Here is a 27,097-nt window from a genome sequence, read left to right as displayed (position 1 = left end):
CTGACTGGATAGATCCTGACCAAGGAAAATCAAATTCTCCCTTTGTGCAGTAATCTACACCTGGGTTTACTGCCTCTGTCCACAATAATAGACATTATATAGACTAAATGTCCTCTAAAATTAACCTGGATTTGAAACTTAGGATAGAAAACTATTACAGGATAAAAAAGACATTAATTTTATCCAAAAAAAAAAAAAAAAAAGTCTCAGTTTTGAATGTCTGGGGTCGCCAGAAATTTGTGATGTTAAAATGGGGTCATAAGTCAAAAAAAGATTGGGAACCACTGTTCTAGATGTTCCTTTCCTTCAGCTGGTCCATATTTTGATGGTTTAGAACATGGGTGGGCAAACTACGGCCCGCAGGCCACATCTGGTCTTTTTAATCCCGCCGAAGATGGGTACAGAATATATGAGTAATGTGAACGATTGAATGATTGCACTTATTTGACTTTGACTTGTAATGACAGGCATTTCACCACCAGGTGGCGTATTAGGCGCACTGACTTGATTTTGCGGAGCCTGAGCCACTGTGTGTTCTCAGTCTTCTGCTCAGAACCATCTGCGGCAAAAGAAAAGAAAAGTGGACAGTGAGTGTTTAACCCTTTCGTGCACGAATTTTGAGAACCTTTATCAAAATTTTTTCCTGAGTGTTTTTATTCATCTTTAGGCATGAAAAAAACAATACGATTGAAAATTTTCTTCTGAAAAAAAATAAAATAATAATAATAATAATAAAATAATAATAACAATAACAATAATAATAATAATAATTTTAAAAATGTAAAAAATAAAATTAAAAAATAATGAAAAAAAAAAATCTTATGAACCTATTTTTCATGATGTTGCAAAAATGTCCACTCGGCTGGACACACGTTAAATTTTTGACGCACAGAAATATGTATTTACTGATAAATTGTGTGAAAACTATGGGGAGGGCTTGTGATTTTGGGGTTTATGGTCAGGGGAGATCTACATAATGTTATCAATTCATGTCAGAAAAGATATGTAGTGTCTTAAAACTTTAATAAAGATATGTGTAAGAATAAAAAACAAAACAAAAAACAAAAAACGAAAAGAACAACAAAATCAATGAATATACAAGAGGGCAGCTGTAGAATAGCTGTCCACTGTAGTGACCACTATGCATGAAAGGGTTAATAAGGAATGGACACCTAAATACTTCTGTACTGCAGTCCGCTCAAAGGCTGTGTGTCTGATCTGCCAAGAAACTGTTGCAGTTTTAAAGGAATACAACATCAGCTGTCACTTTTCCACCAAACATGTTAATTATACTAACATCCTGTCAACACTAGAACAGACAGATACCGCTCATTGGTTGGTAGCTGGCATGCAGGCTCAGCAAAACACCTTCATCCAAACAGCTTCCATCCAAGAATCACGCACCAAGACCAGTTATTTACTGGCATTCAAATGTTAAAAGAGGCCCTGCAACATGTGGAAAAACACAGGAAACCACTGGATGAGCTGCATGAAGAATTCTGCTGTCGGTTCTGTGATTTTGGAAAAACTGACAAGTGACTTCAGCTGGTGTCATGTCCCTTCTCACAGACCCTGAAACGGTGCCACAGGAGTTGCAGTTGGAACTGACTGATCTCCAGTGTGACCTGGTGTTAAAGGAGAAGTTCAACTCCCTTAAACTGGAGTTGTGTGCTTCATTAAGTTCAGCCAAATCTCCAAACATGCAGAGGATGGCACAGAGGATGCTGCTGCTGTTTGGCTCTGCATGTGTGTGAACAGACTTTTAGTGTGATGAACACCAGCTGTGCACCCACACACCCCAGCTGAGGGGTGAACACCTCAGATCTGTTCTGAGAACTGCCGCAACAGAATTAACACCAGACTTGGATGCACTGGCAAAAATGGGTGATCAACAACACTGTCCCCACTAAAAACTAAAACTTTTTCTGTTTATGTTTGATATGTACTGTTAACAAATGTGTTTTTTATGTGTATTGTATCTTGTGCTGACCCGGCCCATCTGTCAAATTTTAAAAGTCAATGTGGCCCCTGAGCCAAAAAGTTTGCCCACCCCTGGTCTAGTTCCTATTGGTCACTGATAGAAGTCATATATGGACTGTGATTGGATGAGTTGAGTTCTCCTCCAGTGAAAGTCCCGCCCACTTCTATTGGTGATTGATGTGCATCCAGACCACAGGACTGGAACATAGACCAGAACCTGAAAACCTCACACATTCAACATGTTATTGATTCAGATAGAACATGAGATGGAGGAACATCGGTCCTATCATTTTTTTTTATTGTAATGTTGTACAACTAGGGTGCAACAGAGTCAATGAAATTAACTTCAGCTCAAAAAATGATGCATCTGTGAGAGAAACAAAGACCAAGAACACAACAGTTAAGGGTTCCATGACTTTAATTGTGATTTCTAGTCTTTTATCACCTGAAACACTCACTGGCCCCAGTAAAGTGACATTTATTGCATGGTAAATGTAAGTGGACAGTAGACCGAGTTTAAACTGAAACAAAACAGGACTGCAAACAGAGGACGAGCAATAGGGAAAATGAAGCATCACATGACCTGTGATGTCACCAGGAGTAACAGTGTCTAGCGCAGCATAGTGAACAGTTAACTAGAGCACAAAGCCAAAAAGCAAACTGAGAAGTGACATGAAGGTTTAGGAACAGATGGAATATGTGTGGACAAAGTAATGAAAGGGGGAGGAATCTTTGCAGCAAATATGAGGATGACATCTTTTTTTGGCACATTAGTAAAAGGTGTCACTAAGAACTCCAATGCTGCTTCAAACAGATCACTTCTATTAAAAACATCAAGTAGAGTTTGGACTTGTTTCTTCACCTAGGACAGCAGAGCATTAAGCAGAATCGATAAAACAACTTTTCTGATTGTTTTTATTTTATCTTTCTCAATCACTTCCTCACCACGACTACAGACTGGAAAAAGACTTGTCATCAGTATCAATGATGACGACTGGAAGGACAATTTGGAAAGGAAAGGGGGCAAAAGGTGACATTCAGGGCGCTTTAGTAAACAGACTGAGGAGAAAGTTTAAACCAAAGAACAACAAAAATGAACCCTGTCGCCCTATTTAACCTTAGGCACATATGTAAAACCGACACACCTTCATTAGCCAATGTGTTCTTTTAAAAAAACATCCTTTCATTTACAGCACCCACATCTGGTGGTGCCTATGGATAAATAGCAGAGGAAAAAACAGACCAAAGCTTTAATCTAAAATCAGAATATGTATGTGTGTGTATGTGTGTGTGTACGCACAGGTTAGAAAGCCTTAAGCACTGTCAACCACACAGAAATCTGCATTTACACAGTACATATTTTTGTGGTAAACTTCCCATAAACAACTTTCAGGGGCCTATATTTGGGTGTGAGTCTGTTATAAGGATGTACTTTGAGCCTCATTTAGAGCCACGATAGCTAAAATAACATGTTAATCTCATTTTTTGCATCTTCAAACTACTGATAATATATCTTTTATGGACAACATCAAGTATTTCCTCTTCTCAGTTTAAGAAATATTAGCATCACAGTGTTAGAACATAATACATACACTGTATATTTGAATAAAATCGGCACGTTTTGACAGATCGTCCTGTCAAATGGTTGCAGTAGAGGAGATGACACTTGACCACAGTCACCCCTAGGTTTACAGGAGTGAGCGCTCTTTACAATATACCAGTCTTCATTTTCTAATTAAGCAGCAAGCACCTAAATGAACCTGTAATAACCACAGTCCTCCAGCTGACAAATCATGTTTTCCTGAATCTCCTGCTGGATAAAATGTCCAGGGAACATGTTGGAGGTAAGTGCTACTGAACCAAAATGTTCAGTTATATATTATATTTCCGGGAAAAAAAATCCAATGCCTTCTTTCCTGAACCGACGTTTAAAGGTAAACAAATAAAAGTAAATAAAACTAAGAGAGAGAGAGAAAACTTGAAAAAATTTCAAGAGACTTTGACTTTTGCATAGCAAACTGTACAGAGCTGCTGCTGCTGCGATGTAAGAGAGATGAAAATATACAGGATATTTACAAATGTACAGGAGGAGGAGGGAGGAAGAGGAGGCCATTTGGACCGAAGGGAGACGCTGACGTAGACGACAGACCTGCATCTGTGACGGGACCATCAGCTGTTGTGTTCTGGATACAAGATCCACCCAAACATGAACACCAGAGGGAACTTTCAGACTAGCTCTATCGGAGTGCAAACTTAGAGAGTGGGTGTTAACAGAGAGGACACGCCCCCTCTAGATGAACGCAGACAAGTAGAAGCCGTGAGATCCAGTACCACCCCTGAGTGTGAAGGCGGCTTTTATGGAGATGCTTTAAAACTATTATGGGGTGGATGAAAGGCAGATGAGGCTCTGTCTGATCACTGGTTCCATGGATCCACACTGGTTCCAGTCCCGTCCCGTCCCTCTCCCTTTGTGTTCACAGATGCCTGGTCCTCTTTAAACACCGTTGGCACTCATCTTGCTCTTCTGGGCCACCTCGGTCGCTGCCTTGGCCTGTGACGGACAGAGGACACACCGCATGTTTCAGCCCTTCAGAGACATGAACAACTGATAATAAACAGGACAAGACCACACTGAGGATCCACCAAAACAGAAAAATATTCAACAAAAGAGCTTCTATTTCCACATATGCACAGTAACACTCTTGAGGAGGGCAAAAACCACCTCAATCAAGTGTGTTCAGGTTAAAGGTATAAATGAGTGATGGACGTAAAGGCATACAGTATACTGATTTAACAGACCTGTTGTAATACTGAGCAACACATGAAAACAACACATGAAAACAACACAATGCATTAGGATTCTACAATTACATCACAAAAATGAGTCTGACAAAATTGAAATGACGACTAATGTACATTTTAACATGTAAAATGAATTTGCAAAATCCTGGGTTCACTGAGAGATGAAGACATTCCTAATAAAGGATAAGAAGCCTAAACTTAAGGGGAACACCCTCATGTAGCATGGCACTCAGTAACAGAGGACAGTGAATCTGTAGTAATGAATGAGCACAGTTTATCACCCTGAGGTCAAACATTCACAGATAATAATAATAATAATAATAATAATAATAATAATAATAACAACAACAACACTGCATATGTGTGTTCAAGGACATGTATGTAGGTTATGACCCTTGTGTTTCAACAGACTGACTCCTCAGAACCTTTGTGTACTATTGTTAGTTTTATTTAACTTGAACAATTAGAGTAGATTCACCTAATATTAGTGACAGAACATGATGGATGACAAGGCATCTGATGGTCATGATTTTAATTTGGCACTTGAGCTCATTTTCAGAGGGATCGTACAGATTATATCATCATAAAATGTATCTAAAAAAATGGAACTACAGCATAACTACAGTATTTTACAGAAGGCATTGTACTCACTTCTGAGTTTGTAGCATTAATGTCAGTACCACAGGACACTAGGCTACAGAGATTATTTCAGTCTGTTTATAGTGATGCTTAGCATCTGTCTGCTCTCAAGAATTCAGCTTCAGTCCACATTCATTCATTTGAAGAGTTTGTGTAATGTATATGAAGTGACTGATTTACAGAGATGATTTACAGTTCTACAGTGTGTTTTTAAATTCATTGCCAATCTGTGAAGGGGCAATTTAGGCCCCTACTGTCAAGGAGAGTGAGAAAAACAATGGCAATGGCTGCTGCCACAGTACTGTGGCACTAAATATGGGTTTGTCTATTGAAACTAGGGCTGCACGATTAATCGATTTTAAATCAAAATCAGATTTTTTAATTAGGACGATTTTTAAAAAAGGGAAATCGTAAAATCGATTTCATCTCTCTCGTGCCTCCGGGCTGCGCGCCTGTGGGCTACCGTAGGCTCCTCCTCCTGTCAGTGACAGCGGTCTGTCACAGGAGTCCGTGTAATGACCGGACTTTAAATGTGTTAATGAGCCCGCAGTACTTATAGAAATGTAAGCTGTGGTTTCACGCACGGATCCCGCAACTGAAATATAACTGCATGGGGATCACTCATCTTCCGTTGCCCCGGATCCGTACCGTACTGTCTTCTTCCGAACCGGGTCCGGGTCTCGGGGTCGTCAGCCTCAGCAAAGGAGCCCAGACAGCCCTGTGCCCACAAACATGTACCAGCTCCACACATAGAATCCCTCCAGTGTGTCCTGGGTCGGTCTGTTCCACGCACGGATCCCCCAGTTTAAATAGAACCGCATGTGGATCACTCATATGAACCTAGTCCACACACACACGACTGATGCCTGTCACTGACTTACACTGGGATCACTGCTGTGGGCCCAGATACCCAGGGAAAAAAAAAAAATTAAATAATGTATTTAGTCCTCTTACTTGCTAAATTTTTCATTCACAAATGTAAGTTCTGTAACACAAAACCAAATATTTATTTTTTGAAAGATGTTGAACTTCATTTAAAGCTGTTCGATAAATCTGGAAACAAAAAGGCTCTACAAACATTCAGTATTTGCTCTGATTTGGACATTGTATTATAGTGTATTCCCCCTGGCAAACTTATGTTATTTTCTTGTTGTACACATTGTTTGTATACTCTACTTCATTCAATAAAGATTTAATTAAGAAAAATTAAACTTCTGTGGGTTCATCGCGTGATACCATCACAGATTTAAGGTCAGAGCAGTGCCTTGCATTGTGGGCTGCTCATGAAAACGACATGCTGACTTCTGTTGTCTTTTGTAGTTTTACACAAAAAACGAAATCGAAAATCGAGTTTTTAGAGGAAAAAAATAAATAAATAAAAATCGGGATGATTTTTTTTGGCCAAAATCATGCAACCCTAATTGAAACAGTATTTTTGGAGGATCAAATGTTCTCATTTGTCCTGTTCCAATCAGCAGTAAGGACATGTTGTTGTCCCAGATCCAATCATGGACACTGTTCCATGAACTCATTGTCCTCTTGTGTCCACAGTACTGTGCTTATATATGGAGTATTCGCCCCCCCGTTCACACCACAACCACATTATGTCAGTCCACTACAGTTTACTATGGTTCGGGCTAGGGATGCACCGATACCACTTTTTTCCAGACCGAGTACGAGTACTTACATTTGAGTACTTGCCGATACTGAGTACCAATACGAGTACTTAATAATCCCATTCCAGTTGTTAGTTCCTTTTGTAAATGTGTTTTATTGTCATTGTCATTAGTCTGACTGGAACAAAGTGCTGCTACTGACATTTAATGTGTTGGAATGAGCGTTTCTCAATTAATCCACCAGGGGGTGCCACTCTGAATTAACCATACTGGACAAATACCACGAAGAGGAAAGTTTTTTGAGAAGAAGAAAGTCAGTAATAACTCACATGGAGACGACAGAGGCAACACTAATGAGATACTAATATTGTAGCGTTTTCACTGGTAAGGCTTAAAAGTTTAGCTTCAGCAGGTAGGGAAAAGAGAAATGAGCAATAAGTTTTGTTTTCACTTCTGCTGGCGGCGATCTGCACCGCTCTGTACATCCGCTGGTATTCTCATTCTGTGTATGCATCCGCAAGAACCTGGAAAACGGATGGAATGTACGCAGAGGACGGACAGAACGCTGTGTCCGTATCTGTCTGTGTCTTTAACGTTAATTGCAGTCAGCGTTACTTTTATCACCGTCATGTATTTTGAAAAATCTCCACACTCTTCACACTCCACACACATTATTCCTACTCCTCATACCTGCTGCACTGAACTGTGAATGTCACACGGCCGTAAGTGGTATCGGTGCATTTGTATCGGATATCTTTTACTAGTACGAGTACACACACTGAGTATCGGAGCTGATGCCGACACTCGTATGGGTATTGGTGCATCCCTACTTTGGGCCTTTGGTCACATGACACCGGCGTTGTCAGTGCCTGAAACTGTGTTTTTGTAGAACAGGTCCCAGAGTGTAAACATGTCCCAGCTCCGCCCTGGTGTTGACGTACGGATAGGACCAACACCACAGTATGGAAACCATGATGACCACCGTACCATGTGACCAAAAGAAGAAAACCCCGGACATAACCTCCTGCACATGCTCAGTGCATTCTTCTGTGGTTTGAATGTATCCTACCATAGGCTCTGTCTGTGTTTGTGTACAGTGCCACATATAGGTGTGGCATACATATTACACTGTTTTCACCTGGGCGCAGATATTTATGAAAATGATACGTGTATGGGCACGAAACTTTTAGAATGCGCAAAAGAAAAATATCAGGAGCGTAGTGGTGTGGATGTAGCCTGGGTAACTGGTCCCCTGTCCTGGTCCTGGACCTGGATAGGTCCATGTGTGATGGTTCTGTCCACAGTACTGTGTCAGCAGGGGCACAGGGTACCAGTCTACAGAGGACAGAACCAGGGCACTGATTGGACCTGAGACACATGACAAAAGGTAGTCCAACAGGACTGTGGACATACACGCTTTGAAAAAGAATCCAGCTGCATATGGCCCACTGTTTCCTTTACGTGGATCGTGTCAATGTTCATGGTCCAGAATGAGGCCAAATGTAGAGTTTCTAGTCAGAAACAACAACATAAAGCCATCACACAAACTAGGCCTCCAGAAACCAGAGAACACTAGAGGAAAACCAGTTGTAGTTTGGTTACGACTCACCCACACTTTATAAGAGGTGAGAAAATTGTGATTCAGATTGTGGATCGTGAGTTGACCTCAAAAGGTGACAGGAGAAAGGTTTTATCCCCGAGTCAGGCCTACCTCACTCACCAAACCGTCTTCCTTCTTTGTTTGTGTGCTGAACTGATAAGTGAAGCTGAAACAAATCTCAGTCTTTTTCAATGGAATGCAGCTTGGGCTGTATCCTCTTACAGGAACAGAGACTAATGGCTATTATTTGACTTTTTTCCTGCATGTGTAGTGGAAGTGAACTGCCTCCATGTTGAAGGACTGACAGCTCTGTCTGGTAGGCTTAGGTATCTAGTTATGTTTTTGGATTTCCAAAGTGTTTTTCCACAGATTTCTTTAAAAACTGTGTAAGTTTATTAAACAGATAACGTTCAAACATAGTTACATAAGAAATTAACCCTACAGTCAAATTCTACACCTAGGTTTTTTTTACATGACTGACTAGTTTTTGAAGTCATGTAGCCCCGAGCTAAAAAAAGATTCGGAAGTATGTGTGACAGTTTTATATTTAACAGATATTTTTAGACCTCTAATAGATTAACTGAAGATTGTACCAGTGCTTTTCTATTTATGTTAAACTTAGAAACACGACTCCAGTGCATCGGAACTAAAACTATTGTATAAAGTCTCAATCCTCATATATCTCCCTCTAAACCAGGGATGTCAAACTCATTTTCTTTCAGGTTCCATATTCAGCCCAATTTGATTTCAAGTGGACCAGATCAGTAAAATAAGAGTATAATAGCCATTGAATGAAAAAAATGGAATTTCTTACGAAAAATAAGTGCAATTTTAACAATATTATGCATCACAGATTGATATACAAAGGCACTAAACATTTGGTAACAGGTAGAATATTATTAAAATTGCACGTAGTTTTCTTTAGTCATTTGTAGTTGTTCATATTTGTTCAGGTTATTCACAATTTATTGCTAAAGGACAGTTTGCTAATGTAAAAAAATTTTCATATTTTAATGATTTTTTTGCACAAACACAGAGAAACATTTAGAGTTGTCATTAATTATAGGTATGATACAAATCTTTTTTCTCCACATTAAACCAAGAAGAAAATTTGGAGTCATTACTTATAAGTAAATATGCTATTATTTTACTAGCAAATTCATCCCATGAACCTTTGGCAGGCTAGTTTTGAGCTAGTTGGCAGGCTAGTTTGACATGTTTGACACCCTTGGTCTAAACCATTCAAGCTTGTTTTTTTCCCCCTGAACGCTCGTTTCAGGATCTGTAGCACTGTCCTACTGTGAGATTAGCATGTCATGTGAGTTAGGAAGAGCTAACTGGATTACACGATGTTGGCCGGGATCAAATCCCATGGTGGTCTGTGTGAACGCCAAAAGAACAGAGGAATTGCATGTTCTCACCTGAAGGACTTCAGCAGGAGTGAGAGGTTTGTCTGACACCACAGGAGCCTTGTCCCTCAACTCCTCCACCTAAAAACAGACACCAATGCAACGTGAGTGACCTGCAGGACCCGATCTAAGCAACAATTATCCTGCAGTGTGGGTTAATGCAGTGTTTGTCAGACTGGGGGGGGTGTGAAGGTTTACCAGGGGGATCATGGGATCACTCCTGGGTGTTTTTTTTTCTTCAGGTTAGAACATGTAGCAGATGGAACTAATGTTTTAGCGTTGGAGCACCCTGGACTAATTTAAGGGACACACAATAAACCAGTCTACTGCCATGGTGATCTATCACTAGACCAGGGATTAAAGCAAAAATTTTTCACCTTACTGAAAATTTTCTTCTGGTCAAAATCATTGGCAACTATTAAAAATGATGCAATACAATACTACTATAGCGTACAAGTTGATATAGTCAAATTTGGCAATACCGTAAAACACACTGAATGGGAGAGTGTACAGGTGTAGAAGATTAGTAACATGGAGAGAAAAAATGTCATGAGTGGTATTGGTGGGGGGTCTGGGAGTCCTCCCCCAGAAAATTTTTAAAGCTTCAGGTCAATTTTGGTGCTCTCTGGTTAATTTTAAAGGGTATGAAAACCTTTGAGGCAAGTGAAAATAATAACTAGAAGAAAACCTTACTACAAAAAATTAGTGAAAAACTTTTTATTTAACAATTTAAGAACTCCTAAAACATAACTCCAACTCCAACAGCACATGAATTTTGGGGAAAATGTCTGTGTAAATGTAACCCTAACCAACTAATCTTTTATTTTTTCTGCTTTTTGGCACTGAAACCAAAAGTTTCAAGCTTGGTCATTCCGGATGTACGCTTCTGTTTTTTTTCCAGAGACACATGGCACATTAGTAGAACTTTCACTTTAGCAGTAGAGGTGGAGGTTGTTGCAGGGACAGTGGAGCTTGGAGCAGAGGAGGTGGAGGCTCTGGCTGGAGCAGAGGAGGTGGAGGCGTACTGTACCACACAGATAGAAATAAGACGCTAAACGGGTCAAAATAAAGCACTTATGCAGTCGGGCGCGTAACCGCGTAAGGCCGCGGCGCACACAGCCGCACGCACAGGACGGGCACATACACACAAACACGCACACTAGTCATATACCAGCAAGAGGAGATAAGCTATTAACCCAAACATGAAGGTCCATGTAGATCAGTTCTGTCTTCTTCCCTTTTCGCTGTGGTTCTTTCATAATGAAAGCTACTTGTTAGCACTAAACTAAAGTTAGCGTCTGGAGGCTGAACTTCGGTAAAGCTGAACTTGTCCATGTGTTTCTGAGGCACAGAATGAGCAGCGTTTCCTTCCAAAGATAAATAGTCATCAATCTCTCCTCCCGACATAAAAATAAAGAAGTCATCTTATTATCATCACTGTTAAACCCGTCAGCCCCCTGTGCCTGTGTTAAACACCTGCAGATTCAGGATAGCAGACCCAGGACAGACTGGACTCCGCGAAACACGTGGGGAAGTTACTTCAGTATGACTTTTTTTCCCCCTCAATTTTTCCATTTGACGGAAATCCGTCGTGGTGACGGAGAACTTTAATGCCTGCACTAGACTAGACAAAGAGTTTAGCACTTAAATGTGTTTGTTATTCTAAAAAAAAATAAGTTACTTTATTGTCATAGTTGTAGATAATTGTGCATTTCCTATTTTTATTTGGAAAAATATTGTGTCAGGGAGCAGTCTGGTTGAGTTAATTTGTATTATTCAAGCCAAAATCTAAGTTATTAACTCCGCCAGGAGGTACTGTGATCGCTTTGCTTTGCGTGTTTGTTTGTTAGCAAGATAACTCAAAAAGTTATGGACGGATTTTCTGGAAACTTTCAGGAAATGTTGATACTGGCACAAGGAGCAAATGATTAAATTTTGGTGGTGATTGGGGGGGGGGGCAGATGTGTCTTGGCGGAGGTCTGCACTCTCCAAGTGCTTTTCTTGTTTAGTAAGTGTTAGAGGGGTAATATATATTAATAATGAATATATTTGTAAATCAACATGGTATTTATGTTTGTTGCTATGTTTATGGAGCGACTTCTTGTGTCATCTCACAATAAAAAAAATAAACAAAAAATCATCGCATTTGTGATTTAATGGAAAAACCAACATCACACATTTGTGTTTTTTCAACATTTAGTAAATATTGGTAAAGTGTTGCTCAGATGTCCAATGGAAAAGCCATTAGTTTAAGTCAACTACTTGATTATTACCTGGAAGAGGTATTGTGATCACTTTGCTTTGTGTGTTTGCATGCGTGTTTGTTTGTTAGCAAGATAACTCAAAAAGTTATGGACGGATTTTCATGAAATTTTCAGGAAATTTTGATACTGGCACAAGGAGCAAATGATTAAATTTTGGTGGTGATCGGGGGTAAGAGAACAGATGTGTCTTGGTGGAGGTCTGCGCTCTCCAAGTGCTTTTCTTGTTTTTAATTTTAACTGAAAATTATTCAAGGAAAAGCAAAAGTATTGTTACAATATTGATGTTTCTTTCAATAAAAGTTATAATTGCACCACTGTTACAATGTTGTTGGGGTTGAAGGGGGCCTGGAGGTTTATGGTCCTCCAAAGGGGGGGCCACAGAAAAAGCTGAAGACCCACTGGGTTAGTGTAAGGTCCCTGGTTTAATGCTACAAAGTGATCCTGTATTCACCAATGACCCACTTTCCTCATCATACCCATGTTCTTATCTGGTGTGTTTTACTTTGAGGAGTGCACTGACCGGTCTGTCCTTAATGATGAGAGCAGGGTCTGCCAACATGTCAGCACTCACTGATTTTGTGTTAGCTCCTGTATTCTCCAATGGGGTAGGAGGAGGTGGAGGAGGAGGAGCAACTTTCTGAAAGAAGAAAAACAAACATAATAAGAAGATCTGACATGGCATGACAGAAATGACGCTGAATTAAATGTTGATTTATTACTTCATCGGGCTATGAATGAACAGGCAGAATTAAGAGTATCAGGAGGGCAGAGTCCAATCCAATGGAAGTGACCTGTAAACCTCCTACGCTGTGGGAAGGCAGAACTCTAATCTGTACATTTTATGGGAATAAACAACAATGAGGTATTTAAGATTTTAAGCAGATTGTACAAGTCAGACCTCAAGTTTGGGAACAGGTGGGATGATGGGGGCTTTGGGTTTGAGGTCAGTCAGGTACATGGCTCTGGACAGCAGCAGCAGTGAAGGGGGCACATTCTCTTTTAGGTGGAGGTCCAACCACTAAATGATGAGAGACAGCAAATCAGACAGATACAACATTTTAGTGTAAACGGGCAATAAACACTATATGTATTGTACACTATATTTGGTTACAAAAGTTGAGAAAAGCAATAATAAATCCTGTTTCCTTCCTCATACTCAATATTTGTTCGATGAACTGAAAAAAATAAAGTGCTTTGTGTTTCACTGCCATCATGACTATTTACATGGCATGTATAAGTAGTCATGGCTCCTCAGCCTCCATTAATAATTACACGAACTGTTACACCCTCTTGCTTAGTGTATTTGTACCAAACCCTTTTTGTTTTGTAGTGTTGCACACTGGAATATTTTAATTTTTTAACGGTAATTGAAACTATGTTATGATTTGGAGGAAAAAATCTGTGCAGCAGTGACAATGTACCAGAGTGTGAATTCTGTCCGCAGCTCCACCCCTGCTAAGGAAGAAAGCAACATCAGATCAAACATGCAGCAAATGCTGACCTGCTGCATCTGCTGACGTAGCTGATCAGTGGTGAGACCCAAAGACCTCATCCCCCGACTACGACATGCTGCCTGGAGTTCTGACACACTCATGGCTGGCACACCCTCTGCTGCAATCATCTGTGAGGAAACAGTGGGGAAGTTCAAACTGGATGTGGCAACGTGAGAAAAGATCAAATCTGTAATTTCATTGAAATTCTCAGAGTGTGACTTTAGCTCCAAAGGCTGATGATACCAGTAGTTTTACACTTGTCAGTCCAATGGTCATTGTAGGTCATCAGAATGATCACAACAACCAAACACATTTCAAACCTGTTTCTTGACATAACAGCATTAGTGGTAAATGATGTCTGCATATTTCTATAAAAAAGCAAAGCCATTCCAAATGTCAGTCCATACCTCATCATCTGCTTTGATGGTCCTGAGTTGCATCATCAGCTGAAAACGCAGTAAGTTGTTGGTGCCGATTGGCTGCAGCTCCAGCAGTTTACATAGAGCCACCAGCTGGGGGCGCTCCAGATGCTCCAGCGTCAGCTCGTCCTCAAACAGCTTTGAAAACTTGACGATATCCTTAGTGGTGGGCTGTTCACCTGTGCCCCGGACCTGACAGGATCAACAAGGTCAGTCATGAAAAAGAACTAGGCCGGTAAACATTCCAGTTTATAGAAGCTTTTGCTTTTTGTCTTAACAAGGGGACATTATGCACTTGATGGCAGGTTTCCACACATGTTGCTAATGCCACTCCAGGCTTGGGTGTAACTTACCTTCTGAACGTATGTGGAGAAGCGCTGCGTTTCGTCCTCTGTCTGAGCCTTAGCCTTGTTCCTGCGAGCCATCTCAGCAATGGTCTCCTGGAGAAACTTGGCCAGTTCAAGCTTAGCAGCAAGACCTTTCTTCTGTTTCTCCTCCTGCAGGATAATGAGGGACAGGACAACGGCAGATGGAACATTAGAACTTGTTACGTAGCCTGATGCTGTTTTATGAAGGCTGTGGTCATGGATTTATGCAAGCAATTAAAGATTAAGGTTACTTAAGATGTTTTAAGATAATACTAGATGCAATTTAAGGCCTAGTTGTTGTAGCAGGCTGCCCTTGGACCAGACTGGTAATGCTACTAAGGCAGAAACAGAACACTACTGGTGAAGTCAGGCCTTTTTTTGGCACCTGTATGCTGATCGGACTTCCCACACAACCTAATGCCATTATACGCAAAGTACCTTGTGTTTTGTTACAAAACCTACAGAGGTTTTCAAGCTGATTGTTTTCAGGATTCAACCAAGCATTAAATGTGCTGTTCTCAGCCAGATGTTGTTGAACATTTGATGATAAGAGAAACGAGCCCACATGGGGACACACTAGGTGTGATCTGACACTGACCAGGATGAGCAGTAGTTAGTACTTAAAGGTCCATGTTGGTTTAGTTGTGATTAAGATGTGTTTTGTGGAAAACATGTATTAAAGTGATTCATACAACAGTTAATATTTTTAATAAGAAATGAAAGATCTCTTCAATAAATCAAAATACTAACACCAAACTGACAGTACTCAGTACTTCCATCATGTCATGTCATGATGGAATGTCATTGTCATGAGCCAGTGTCAGCTATAAATTTAACTCTGGTAAAGAACACACTGTTGACAGTACTGTTGACTGACAGTACCATAAACACAGACTTTTCTCCCCTCTTATGTACTGTTGTGATGTTAGAGGCTGCACACCTCTGTGCTGTCCAGGAGTACAAGTGCATATCTGTGAATCAGTCAACCAAAAAACACAGGAGCTGACAGCTCAGTGGACCAATACAGAACCCTGCTGCTTCTGGAGATCACAAGTTAACAAAACTAGAGTGAAATCATTACATTAATTTAACTTTGGGAACAACAGGTAAATTAGAAAGTGCACAAGCGCGCACACACATGCACACGCACACACATGAACTGATTAGATTAGATGAAGTCATCTGACTGCTCCACCCACAGACTGAAGTTCCTCTTAAAGGAGCAGAAACACTACTATCTGAGCAGTTACATAATCAGAATGAACCCCGTCATGGGGTCAGTCTGGTGCTGTGTGTGTGTGTGTGTGTGTGTGTATATGTTCACATGCCTTTTTGGACTCGGTCTCAAAGGTGGAGGGCAACATCTCTGGGAAGAGTTTGAGGAAGACAGGAAGAAGGAACTCCATGAAGGGAACAATGATGAACACCATGAAGGGCACCAGACGGAACAGATCAGCACAAGTCCTCATCAGCTGGAAACACAAAGAAAACCAATTCTATTAGAGCACAGAACTGGGACTGGTACCATTATTTTTTTTAACTAGTTACTACTACTTATGTGTCAGCATGTAAACTCCAGAACACGTGTACTGAAACTCTGCCGGTCTGATTCTAAAATAGCCCAAATATACTTTTACCATGGCATGTGCACAGCCAATGTGTACACCACTGAGCAAGATATTAAGTACACTATGTTCTCTAAATACTGAACATGTTTAATTTAGGACTATTCAACATCTAGCAGTATTTTCTGTCCAATGAGTAACAGAAGTGTAATCTGACATTTGCATTGACTAATTCTGAAAGGAGCCCAGAACAGTCAACATATCAGCTTATCACTTACTGCTCCATAAACTGCAGATGGCATTTCCATCAGACATCAGATCCAGTGAAACATTATGACATATGACAATTTCTGACAAATTGGCAAACAAATGTATACAGAGAGCAGTACTTTAAAGGTGCGGGAGACTTTTGTGAGCAATTTTTCATCAAATCTGTCAAACCTCAGTCACATCCTCAGTATCACGAATCTGTAAGTCTTTCTGTGATTACTCATCTGAATCTCTTGCAATACGGTGAACAATTGCTTAGTGCCATCCAACATAAACCATGTGTTTACAAACAGAGCCGGGAGGGAACTCAGGCATCTGAGGAATTTTGTTGCGACGTGCATTGTGGGAAAGGGACGTTCGCACAGCTGCCTGCAGCGGTCGCGCAACCATATATTATATGGATGAAACAAACACAACGTGGAAACGGCTGAATATGCATAGAGGGAAGGGAGCTCCTGCCGTTTCTGCGTCGTGTCTGTAGCAGCTGCCACTGCGCGAACCTCCGTTTCCCACAATGCACGTCGCAACAAAATTCCTCAGATGCCCAAGTTCCCTCCCGGCTCTGTTTGTAAACACATGGTTTGTTTATGGTGGATGGCGCTAAGAAATTGTTCACTGTAATGCAAGAGATTCAGGTGAGTAATCACAGACAGACTTACAGATTCATGATACTGAGGATAGGACTGAGGTTTGACAGATTTGATGAAAAATTGCTCACGAAAGTCTCACGCACCTTTAAATAAAACTGAGTAAGTAAAATTCTACATTGAAAATTCATTCCAATAATGTCATGGACAGTGTGTTCAAATATGTCAAACTTTTCAAGATAACTTTCATATTAGATCATTATTTCAAACATGACATTGTGCTGAATGGGATAGATGTCAAATAAACAGTGTTTGGATACTCTGAATTAGTCCATTTGTGACATTCCAGCCTTTTGGATCCCATATGAGACATAAGCTGATGACACTCTGCTTCTCTGAGGATTCTTTAGATATGTTTACAACACATTTGCAGGTTTTATGGCAGGCTGCCACACATGGCTCCTGTTTTCGGTCAACTAGAGCAGAGACGAGGATTAAGACCTCTGGGAAAGATGCATGCTCCAAAGACAAATCCACATTTCTGGTCCAAAGGAGAAACACCAAGAGAAAAGATCCATCCACACAACCTTTGTTTAACAAAATCTGTGCGTACACGTAAGTTGGCAAAAAGGACAACAGGTGGTAAAACTAACTGCTGCTTCTGTAGGTACCATGGACCAGGTAAGACTGGCCCTGCTGATGCAGAGAATTACGTCTGTCACTGATGTTGAGCAGCAGCACCATATTAAGTTGGAAAGTTTCAAATGCTACAGCTAAAACAAAGTGGTGTCTTACACATCTGCCATGGCTGTTGTTTCAGGTTAGGGATGTAAACAATTAATTGACTATCAATTAATTGTTGATAAGAATTTGCCCAGTGAAATTATTAATTGTCGGTTAATTGCCGGTTAATTGCCCTTTTCCACGGCGGGATTTGTGGTGTCGACAGTAGGGGGCACCACTGCCCAAACAAGGCTTCAACACTGAAGTTGAATAATGGGGGAAGTCACCCTGTCCACACCTGCCCGAGGGCTGCCGGTTTGTCTGTGCTGCGACGCTGCGGCTGGGATAGCCAGTCATTGAACCGGATCATGGTGTTGAGGAGTTAGTATGTCTTTATGGACAAGGTGGAGCCAAACACAGACCAGCCCGTCTGTTTGTGGGAGTGGTGCACCCCCGCCTAAATACACGCACAAATGCGGGGTCAGTATCAGATTGGAGCATTTTTCCTGGAGGCTGGTCTAGTCCATGGTCATCTGGACTATCTGGTCAGTGAGACAGAAGTTGGAAACATCCTCCAGGGTCCTGATCCGGACCACAGGTAGCCTATGTCCCATATTATGTCCCGTAGTCACCCCAACGGCCACAGGAAAATATCGGAGGGCATCTCCGCTGAAATCTGTCTCCACCATGAAAGTGATGCAAAGTCAGAAATGCCCATTTCCTCTAAACTGCCCCTCTTCAGATCCATTTATATGATTGAATTTAGGGGTGAAACGATTCCTCAAGTTATTCGAGTACCTCGATTACAAAAAATGATCGAGGAATGTTCTCTGCCTCAAGGAATCGCTTATTTAATTGTAAAGCTCAAAGCACGGCATTTCGCACGGACTATTTAATGTGTCACAACGCGCTTACGTTACTCACGCAAAGGAAGATGACTGAGGACGCGGAAGTGTTCAAATAAAGCAGTGGGAAGATGAAGAGGTGAGTGAATACAGCAATGATGATGAAAGAAAAAAACAATAAAAAAGACAGAAAATGTTGTTAGTGTGGAAGCATTTCAGACTGAACAGGAAGGTGAACACCGTGACATGTGTCCGTTGTAACACTGTCCTTCCATACCACAACAGCACATCTGCGATGAAGCATATTCTCATAAGACACCCAGAATGGAGTGGAGGACCCCAGATAAAATAAAATTAACGTACCGCAAATCAATGAGACTAATGTTAATATACCTTACTAACGTAGCGTTAGCTCTGCGGAGGGCTGGGTTTCTATTCATTATGGCTACTGTCGAATGTGTGGCTAGTTTATTACGATTATGACAAGCACAGATTTAGGCAGCGAAACCGTGCACCCATGATTTAATTTCCCAAAAGCACGGCCAAAATAGTGCACGGCTTGGTGAAAGTTTTCTCTTACCTTGTCACAGCCTGATTTTGGCAAAATCCAACTACTTCTTGCAAAAATGAAGCGAATCATCCATTAACTGGACGTGTGTGTGCGTGTGTGTGTGTGAGGGGGGTTATAGGTTCTGAGACAGACAGAAAAGGTGGGGGGGGGGGGGGGGGGGGGTATTGCCTTGATTCTCCTGAATATTGCAGAAATGTGTCAAACTGTTCATGCATGGACTCGTTCACAGTTCCCATTCAAAAGTTCTTGCCTCTTATATGCCACAACGCATTCCTGTTTTTTCTAAATTGTAAATTCTGAAACTTATAGCTGCCAAAGTTATGTTGCACAACAAAAAGGCGATGTTTATGCCTTTTTTTTAAAAATTTATTAATGCCTTATATTTTTGATACTTACAAGAAATACTAAGTTGAAAGTAATTACATTTTATTTATTTTTATTTGTGTTTTATTTATTTGTATTTGTATTTGCAATTACCTTTCTGGAAATGTTTCTAGTTGAGAAAAAACATTTTGTTGTAAATGCACAATATGAATGTAAGAAATAAAACTGTTAATTATCAAAAAAAAAAAAAAAAAAAAAGGAAACCAATTGGTCCTTCATTATTAAGTGAAATACCTTATTTCCACTTATGTATTTATAATTGCTCTTTAACCAAGCAAAAATAAGTTTTATCCAATTGCTCGATTAATCCAAGGAATTTTCAATAGAATACTCAAATACTAAAATATTCGATAGCTGCAGCCCTAATTGAATTTCTCTGTTGAATTTCTTATTATTCTCCATAAATGTCATTGTCTGTTGTGTATTCAATGGTTCAATAAACCAATCATTAAGGAATATGAAATGCATTTTTCATTAAGTATATAAACAATATTTAGCTTTTATTCTTATAGACCCTATCAAAAGAGAAATTCTGGTTGTCAGGAAAATCGCCGCTTATCAATTAATCGTTAATCGATTGATAAGGTCAACCAACTAGTGATTAATGAATTAATCGATAATTTGCATCCCTATTTCAGGTGCAAGTTCATTACACAAACAACAACAATAATCATGTGTGAATTGGGGTGTGATTTCATTTCCTAAACCTGATGTGTGTAGAGTGCTTTTAAAAAACATCACTTTAGTAGGTTTTATAAACACATGTTTTACTGGTCTATAATGCTGTTTGTGTGGATGGAAGTCCAAACAGAGAAAAAAACTGTCATTTGGCAACATATCTCCATTTAAATAGTGTGGGCAGGGCCTAAGACACCAGCACACTCACATTTGTTACAACTGCAGAACATAAAGTGCACATTCCCCATTGGCAGGCGTGAAACATTTACTGACTGACAGAAGATATGTCAGAGTGATATATTGTCAGAGCCCCAGAGGGTTGGAGTAACTGAAGAGGTGCAGTATGACTCCTCCTGGAGTTTTTTCTAAGGACAATGAACAGACAGTAGACTGTGACTAAAAACTAGACAGACATGATGCAGTGACCTGAGGGCAACTGACGCCAATATAAGAAGGTGCAACTTAAAAAAGAACATAAGTGTTTTCAAGATTTTAAATTTGCTTATACTCATGTGTTTACTTGAACTTTGTGGTGGGAGCCAGTTGTCTGTTGTCTGTTGATCTTAACCTATGGATTTTTTTATGTGCAGGGAAAAAAAAACAATATTTTTAAAACATCTGTTATGAATGCAAATTGTTAATGATAATGCACTCATGGCTCCCTTGTCTTAGAAATCAACTGGTCTTAAGAATAGACTTTGACCTAAAGGTGACCAATACTTGTTTTTAAAGCCAATATATTAATGCTAAACTGTAACGTGAAAAGGCCCATGGCCTGTTAATTGGCTACATGAAAAAAACAATATGAAACTAAACATTAACTCGACAAAAAAATCTTGGCTGCTCAAGGTGTAATATTTATGCTTTTAATTAAATTAGTTGGGAAGCTTAACACTACCCATTAGCCACCGTTGGAAATAGAGCTGCACAATATATCGTTTGAGCATCGTCACTGCAATGTACATGTGCGCCATAGTCACAGGTCCTGCAATGTAGGAGGCAAGTGAACTCAGTGTGTTCTTATCTAAGTTCAACCTGGGTACCTGACACACACTGAGCGCAGCGATCCACCAATCACATTCATTCTTAATCATTTTGCCAAAGCAGACCACGCCCCTGCACATGGAGTGAGTCACTGGTAACACCATTGAAAAATGAGCAATGAACAAGAGAAAATCACTGAAAACCAAGACTTGGTGCCAAAAAGAAAAGCACCATCAGTTATTTGGAATTATTTCAGCAACAGAATGATGAAACTGAAACACGTGTTCTGTGTCGACAGTGTCTTCCACCTGTTGCCACAATGAGAGGAAACACAACTAATGTGTTTGACCATTTACGTCTGCACCACACAGATACTATATCCTCCTGAGTAGTTTTTCATATCACAGGGTAAAGAAAAAATCGCAAAGTCAGTTTTTTCCACTATTGTGCAGCCCTAATAGGAAACCCAATGTTCCAATATGTAGTCCTTGTTTATCAGCCAGAATGATTAAATGGCCTCCCTTAAAATCCTCTACATAGAAACCAGAATCCAGGCTGCTATCATAGATGGAGGCCACTTCAACAATCATTACCTTACAGATGGAGTTCGCCACCGTCAGTAAATGACTATTTCACAGCATAAAACTGATTCCAACACAAATTTCACATCAGTACACATATATGTCTGAATCTGAACAGTTAAGCCTTATTGTTATTTACTGATAGCACAGTATAGTTTTTTGGGGTTAAAGAGTTGAGTATTAATGGAACATCCCAGTACATAACAATGAGAAGTTTAAAGGCAATTTTCATAACTTCCATTCAGCTCGTCTTACCCTTCTCCTCTCCCTGCGGGTGAGTAGTTGTCCATGCAGAAGTCTCCACACCATCCTGCCTGCGATATTGATATCGATACCAAGTAACCGGAAGCCATTGTAATAATGCTTCAACTCATCCACAATCCTGACATACAGAGACTTTTTGACAATTGCCCTGTCCTGCACTGGAGGGATGGCGGCTGCTGTGGTAGTGGAGGCTGCAGCCTGGGTCTGGGCTCCAGCACTAGCCCCTGAGTCCTTCTTTCCTGTAGAAGAAGTATCCTGAGCAGCAGCCGCAGAGGCCTTAGTGTCCTCCTGCTTTATGTCCTGTAGCCAGATGCCTGAGCTGTGCAGGGAGCGTGCGAGCAGGGTCGACCTGTGTCCGTGGGCGTGGCTGAAGGCGTGAGTTCCACGGTAACAGTGGGGAGAGCCATAGCGGGAGTACCTGGGGGGGATCACCAAGGGGACGCATTGGTGTGGAGGGTCTATGTGAAGATAGGCTTTGGATGACAGAGAAGAACAGCTGTTCCTCTTGGATAATAAATATGAGCCCCTGTTGACAGAAACAAGGCAAACTGGTTAGATATTACATAATATTGAGCCTGGCATCCTTCTTAGAGGAAAAATTAAGTTTTAGTTTATGCTCATGGTCAGAATCCATGGAGAAATTAAGGCAATTAAGGTAGTAACTCAGATGTAAAAACAAACAAAAAAAACATGAGTGTAACTAAATAATGGTAAATAATCATAGCAATAAAGAAAACAATCACTTAACATTGGAGATCAGAAAACAATTACATATGAATGCAGTGACTGAATAAATCTATAGTTTTCATAAGCCAGAATACAATAATGCTGTGTCAAAATCAGTTATGTAACATTCTCCTCACCTGTGTCTACTATTTTAATGATTATCTAGGTGCATAGATAAAGCTTTAATTGCAGAACTCCCATCTGTTGTGATCATCACCAACATTCAGTTGCTGTGTCACATAATGGTTAAAACAGTAATTCATATTTTATAATCAAACCTTGAGTACATTTACATGGACACTATTATTGTCTTCATTTGGACTTTTTTCAGAATAAGACCAAAAACAGTTATATTTATGTGCATTATGTCCATGTGTGCGTACTGACTGTGAAGGAGACTGCAAGGAAACTCAGCCAAACTAACTGAACAAGGGAAGGTATTTTAGTGGAACAGCCTTTAGTGTGTGGCCAAAACATTTTACTTACAAGACTGCCACACCCATATCTACAATTATAATCATGACAAACAAATAACCATTCACTGTAGAAACACCTCTTAGAAAAGGAGATGGGTTATCATTTCTCTCAGAATTCATTTGGTGGATCAACACTCCACCTATCAGCTTCAAGATCTCCTCATTTGGCTCCTTTGAAGAAACACTGCTGTGACCAACACCTTCTTACAGCTCACAGTCATCTGTTCAATGTTCTGTTCCATTTCAACTGTTTGTGACAACATGTCTACAACCAGATACCAAGAAACATTAATTTACAACTGGTATCAAAATATACCTCAAATCTGTCTCAAGTGACTATTGGTAGCAGATTTCTTATTACATAAAGGATAATGACAGTTTAGTACAAGACTTTTAAGTCCATGGGTTTAAATTCTAACAGTGACCAGAGACATCACAGCTGACAATCAATAACATCACAGTCAAAACAAAGGGCCTTTATCTCTGGTTCAGGGCCCCATCTGAGGTCACTGAATATACTGACAGGATTGCGGGGGCTTTGAAAGACAGGTGTAATATGTTTGTTAACTGTATTTGCAAGTTAAAGTTAAAATTAGGGCTGCAGTGTGTGGATTCTGCATCATTACCATGATGTGAATAAATGCAATAGAAACTCAAAAACATCATGTCTGTGACAGAACATTATTTACTCTGACTTTACAGGAGTAACATGCAGACTAATGGGTGCACGGTAAGCCATTTATCGCAGTCATTCGTGATCACTTTATTAACCACCAAAAAGCCGCACCATTCCTGCTAATCTCTGACCTCAACCTCAAGATGAGCAAGGAAAATAAAAAGCACAAAGAAGTAACTGCAAAAAAGATCGTAATTATTTTAATGGAAATATTTTCAAGACAAAAAGGATGATGTTGAACAAAAACTGATTGTTTGTAACTAACTTATATTAAAGAGATGACAAGCTTTGTATATTTCAACACAGCATAGAAAAATCAATCATGGTCGACAATCGACCATCACGCACAAAAAATAAATGCACACAACACCTGCCAATCATCGCAGGCAGGTAGATGTTCTGTTAGAAGGCTATTCATCACACAGGAAGGTAAAGAGGTAAACTCACAGGTAAACTCTGTACATTTGGTCTCATTTACAGATGAGCTGCTTCTGTTCCTGTGTGTTCTGTGCTGGAGTTTGATTAACACAGACAAGAACCAGATGTATTCAGTGTGCCTTGTAAACTCTGATATTTCTGTTGCTTCCAATGACAGAAATTGCTGCATTCAAGTACATCTCATAAATCCAGCAATCTATGCCCAAATTTCCACAAATGTCCCAAAAATCAGGCCAATGGACTTTTCTGTCCTCATTTGTCTGAGGTTTAATACATAGCACATCTTTCACCTGTCTGCATATTGCCATATCAGTCATGTTTTGTACTACAGTCAATGAGGGTAATACATCTGACGCCAACGATCAATAAACTGAAGGCCTAGTTAAAAGGTATAATTCTGTGTTATCAATTTATGCCTTCAGTGATTAAAGAACAAACCCACAAAAAATTGCCAAGCAATGGGTCGACTTGCAGGAGTTGACTGTAAATGAAGCCTAATTTCTAATCTTTCATGAACAAGATAAACCACTGCACACTGTACATGTGTGTGACTGGAGTCATGTGAATGAGCTTTGGAGCCAACATTATGTTACACAGAGACTGTAGAACAGCAGTGGAAATTTACTATAAGTTTACTGTCAGTTGTAAAGACTCGGGTTTGAATATGATCTTCACTTAACCAAACAAACTCCTGATCTGAACAGTACATCCATGAACCTACCTTGATCTTGTAACTGCAAGGAGCACCTGGGGACTGAAGACTGCCATTGCAGGGGCAGGTTACAGTACTCTGTGGAGGCACATGTGGAGACAGAGGAGAGGGAGTGAACAGGTGTCCGGTTACATTCATGGGGAGTAACATAGCGTTATTTCAAAAAGCAGCTCGGTAAGATTATCTGTCATGTCAGCTCTCCTGACAAACACGCAACAGCGGCCAAACAAACAAGTGGACATGGTGACAAAGAGTGACATAATGTTACAAAGCTAAGGTTAGCAGAGCCGCTGGACACCACCGCGGATCCCACCGGTTAGGTAACAACACAGCCGGAGCCTCATGACAGATATCCTGTCAGCCTACTCACACGAGTCCGTGTACAGCATGTCCGCTCATTTCCACAGTAAGCTTCCTAAGAGTAACTTATATACAATATGAAATGACGCCACGACTAGTGAACTGACTATTACCAGACCATGAGATTCCATTTACCTATTATTATTATTACCTATACCGACGATTTTAATAGAGTTACCGAGATGTTAGCTAAATGACATAACGCTGAAATCGTTACTATAACATCATAGATATCTTAAACGCACAAACAAACCAACATAAATATTACTACTTGGTTCCCAATCAGCACTTAAGATTTTTGGTAGCGTCATGCTAGCAAGTTAACCATTTACTATTAAACTGAATGACCGAGCCTGCTAGCCGGCTAGCTAGCTAGCCAGCTTAGCTAGGTGCTGTCGAAGCTAGCCAGTGAAATGGCAGCCCACTAACCTCCAGCGGCAATGACCGAGCTATGGCTGCTGCTGACTGGGCGTTGGAAGACTTCTGGAGGAGACGTGAATAAAACAATCCATCCACCACCACCGGTCGAGGGAAACGGGCACGACGAAAGTAACGGCAGAGGTGGTAATAAACCCATTTACGGTGGGTTTATACTTTTAAACAGCTCCGGGATGCGTCGTGTTTGAACCTGTCTCCGTCGACTCGGTGTGCTCGCGCAGCCTTCGGAGGCAGCTGCACTCAAAGGTCACACTGGACATGCGTGAATGTTGTGCGCGTACCCCCCAAGATCGTCTATGCTCAAACAGATCATCACTCATTTGTTCAAAATGAAACCCTCTCATATTGTCCTTTTGCATAGACTACTGCACCAAGTTCATATGAAATCATTGTAGTACTAGGATTTAAATTCATAAAGTATAATGATTCTCTCATTTTTCATATAATTCACTAAATGATTTCATACATTTTAAACTATTTTCTTCCCTTTTAATAATATTGTTCATCATTTGTCAGAACAGAAGTAATATCTACCACAGCTCTATATGACTTTTACCCTGGAAAATACTGACACAAATTTCTTTGGGGACATAATACACACTATGCAAATGTCAGACATTTTGAAGCACCTTGGTATGATTTTCAAAACTTATCTCTACATCTAGGCTACTATTTTACAATAATACATATTTATGTATTTATGATTCGTTGTTCCAAAATGTCTAACCTGCTCTACCATAATTATGAGTCCCCACGCTTGTGCAAAATGTTACAATTCCTGTTAAAAGAGTGGGATTTGTGGTAAACACAGAAATGGTGAGAACATCCCATAAACCAGGGTTCTCAAACTCAGATCCTCAAGGGCCGGTATCCTGCATGTTTTAGTTGTTTCCCTCCTCCAGCACACCTGACAGTCGTTATCAGGCTTCTGCAGAGCTTGATAATAGGCTTATCATTTGAATCAGGTGTGTTGGAAGAGGGATACATCCAAAACATGCAGGATACCGGCCCTCGAGGATCTGAGTTTGAGACCCCTGTCATAAACCAATGAGACGGAGATGGTCTCTAATAAATATTTGGACAAAACCAACAAAGAGCTACAGTCAATAACTAAAGAGTGGAGTCTATCACTGTTGCATACAAATAGTGTATTGGTTGCATGATTGATTACCAATAATATAAACAAAACTATTAGTTTGCAACCCCAAGTCATTAGTTCACAGAATGTT

The 27,097-nt window shown here is 40.3% G+C and overlaps 1 protein-coding gene and 1 long non-coding RNA gene across 3 annotated transcripts; both read right to left on the bottom strand.

The window, feature by feature from the left end:
• Window positions 1-2,380: 2,380 nt before the first annotated feature.
• On the bottom strand, window positions 2,381-26,101 carry letm2 (leucine zipper-EF-hand containing transmembrane protein 2). 2 transcript variants are annotated; one of them, XM_030143293.1, is made up of 11 exons: window positions 25,860-26,101; window positions 25,080-25,148; window positions 22,034-22,568; window positions 15,919-16,062; window positions 14,576-14,719; window positions 14,211-14,414; window positions 13,812-13,931; window positions 13,209-13,328; window positions 12,831-12,947; window positions 10,059-10,127; window positions 2,381-4,531 (listed from the first exon to the last, which is right to left on the bottom strand). In XM_030143293.1, exons 2-11 carry the CDS (start codon window positions 25,124-25,126, stop codon window positions 4,475-4,477), a joined length of 1,557 nt encoding a protein of 518 aa, XP_029999153.1. In that variant the 5' UTR covers window positions 25,127-25,148; window positions 25,860-26,101; the 3' UTR covers window positions 2,381-4,474. The 2 variants fall into 2 exon arrangements, with proteins under 2 accessions (XP_029999153.1, XP_029999154.1); XM_030143294.1 differs by having other exon boundaries at window positions 12,882-12,947.
• On the bottom strand, window positions 7,014-10,049 carry LOC115425674 (uncharacterized). Its single transcript, XR_003936261.1, has 3 exons — window positions 7,868-10,049; window positions 7,521-7,525; window positions 7,014-7,046 (listed from the first exon to the last, which is right to left on the bottom strand). It is a non-coding gene; the product is annotated as an uncharacterized LOC115425674 (long non-coding RNA).
• Window positions 26,102-27,097: the final 996 nt, after the last annotated feature.

The sequence above is a fragment of the Sphaeramia orbicularis genome, chromosome 9 (assembly GCF_902148855.1).
Source record: "Sphaeramia orbicularis chromosome 9, fSphaOr1.1, whole genome shotgun sequence".
Taxonomy (NCBI): domain Eukaryota; kingdom Metazoa; phylum Chordata; class Actinopteri; order Kurtiformes; family Apogonidae; genus Sphaeramia; species Sphaeramia orbicularis.
The sequence above is the reverse complement of the archived record's forward strand: the minus strand, read 5'-3'. Positions and strand labels throughout refer to the sequence as shown.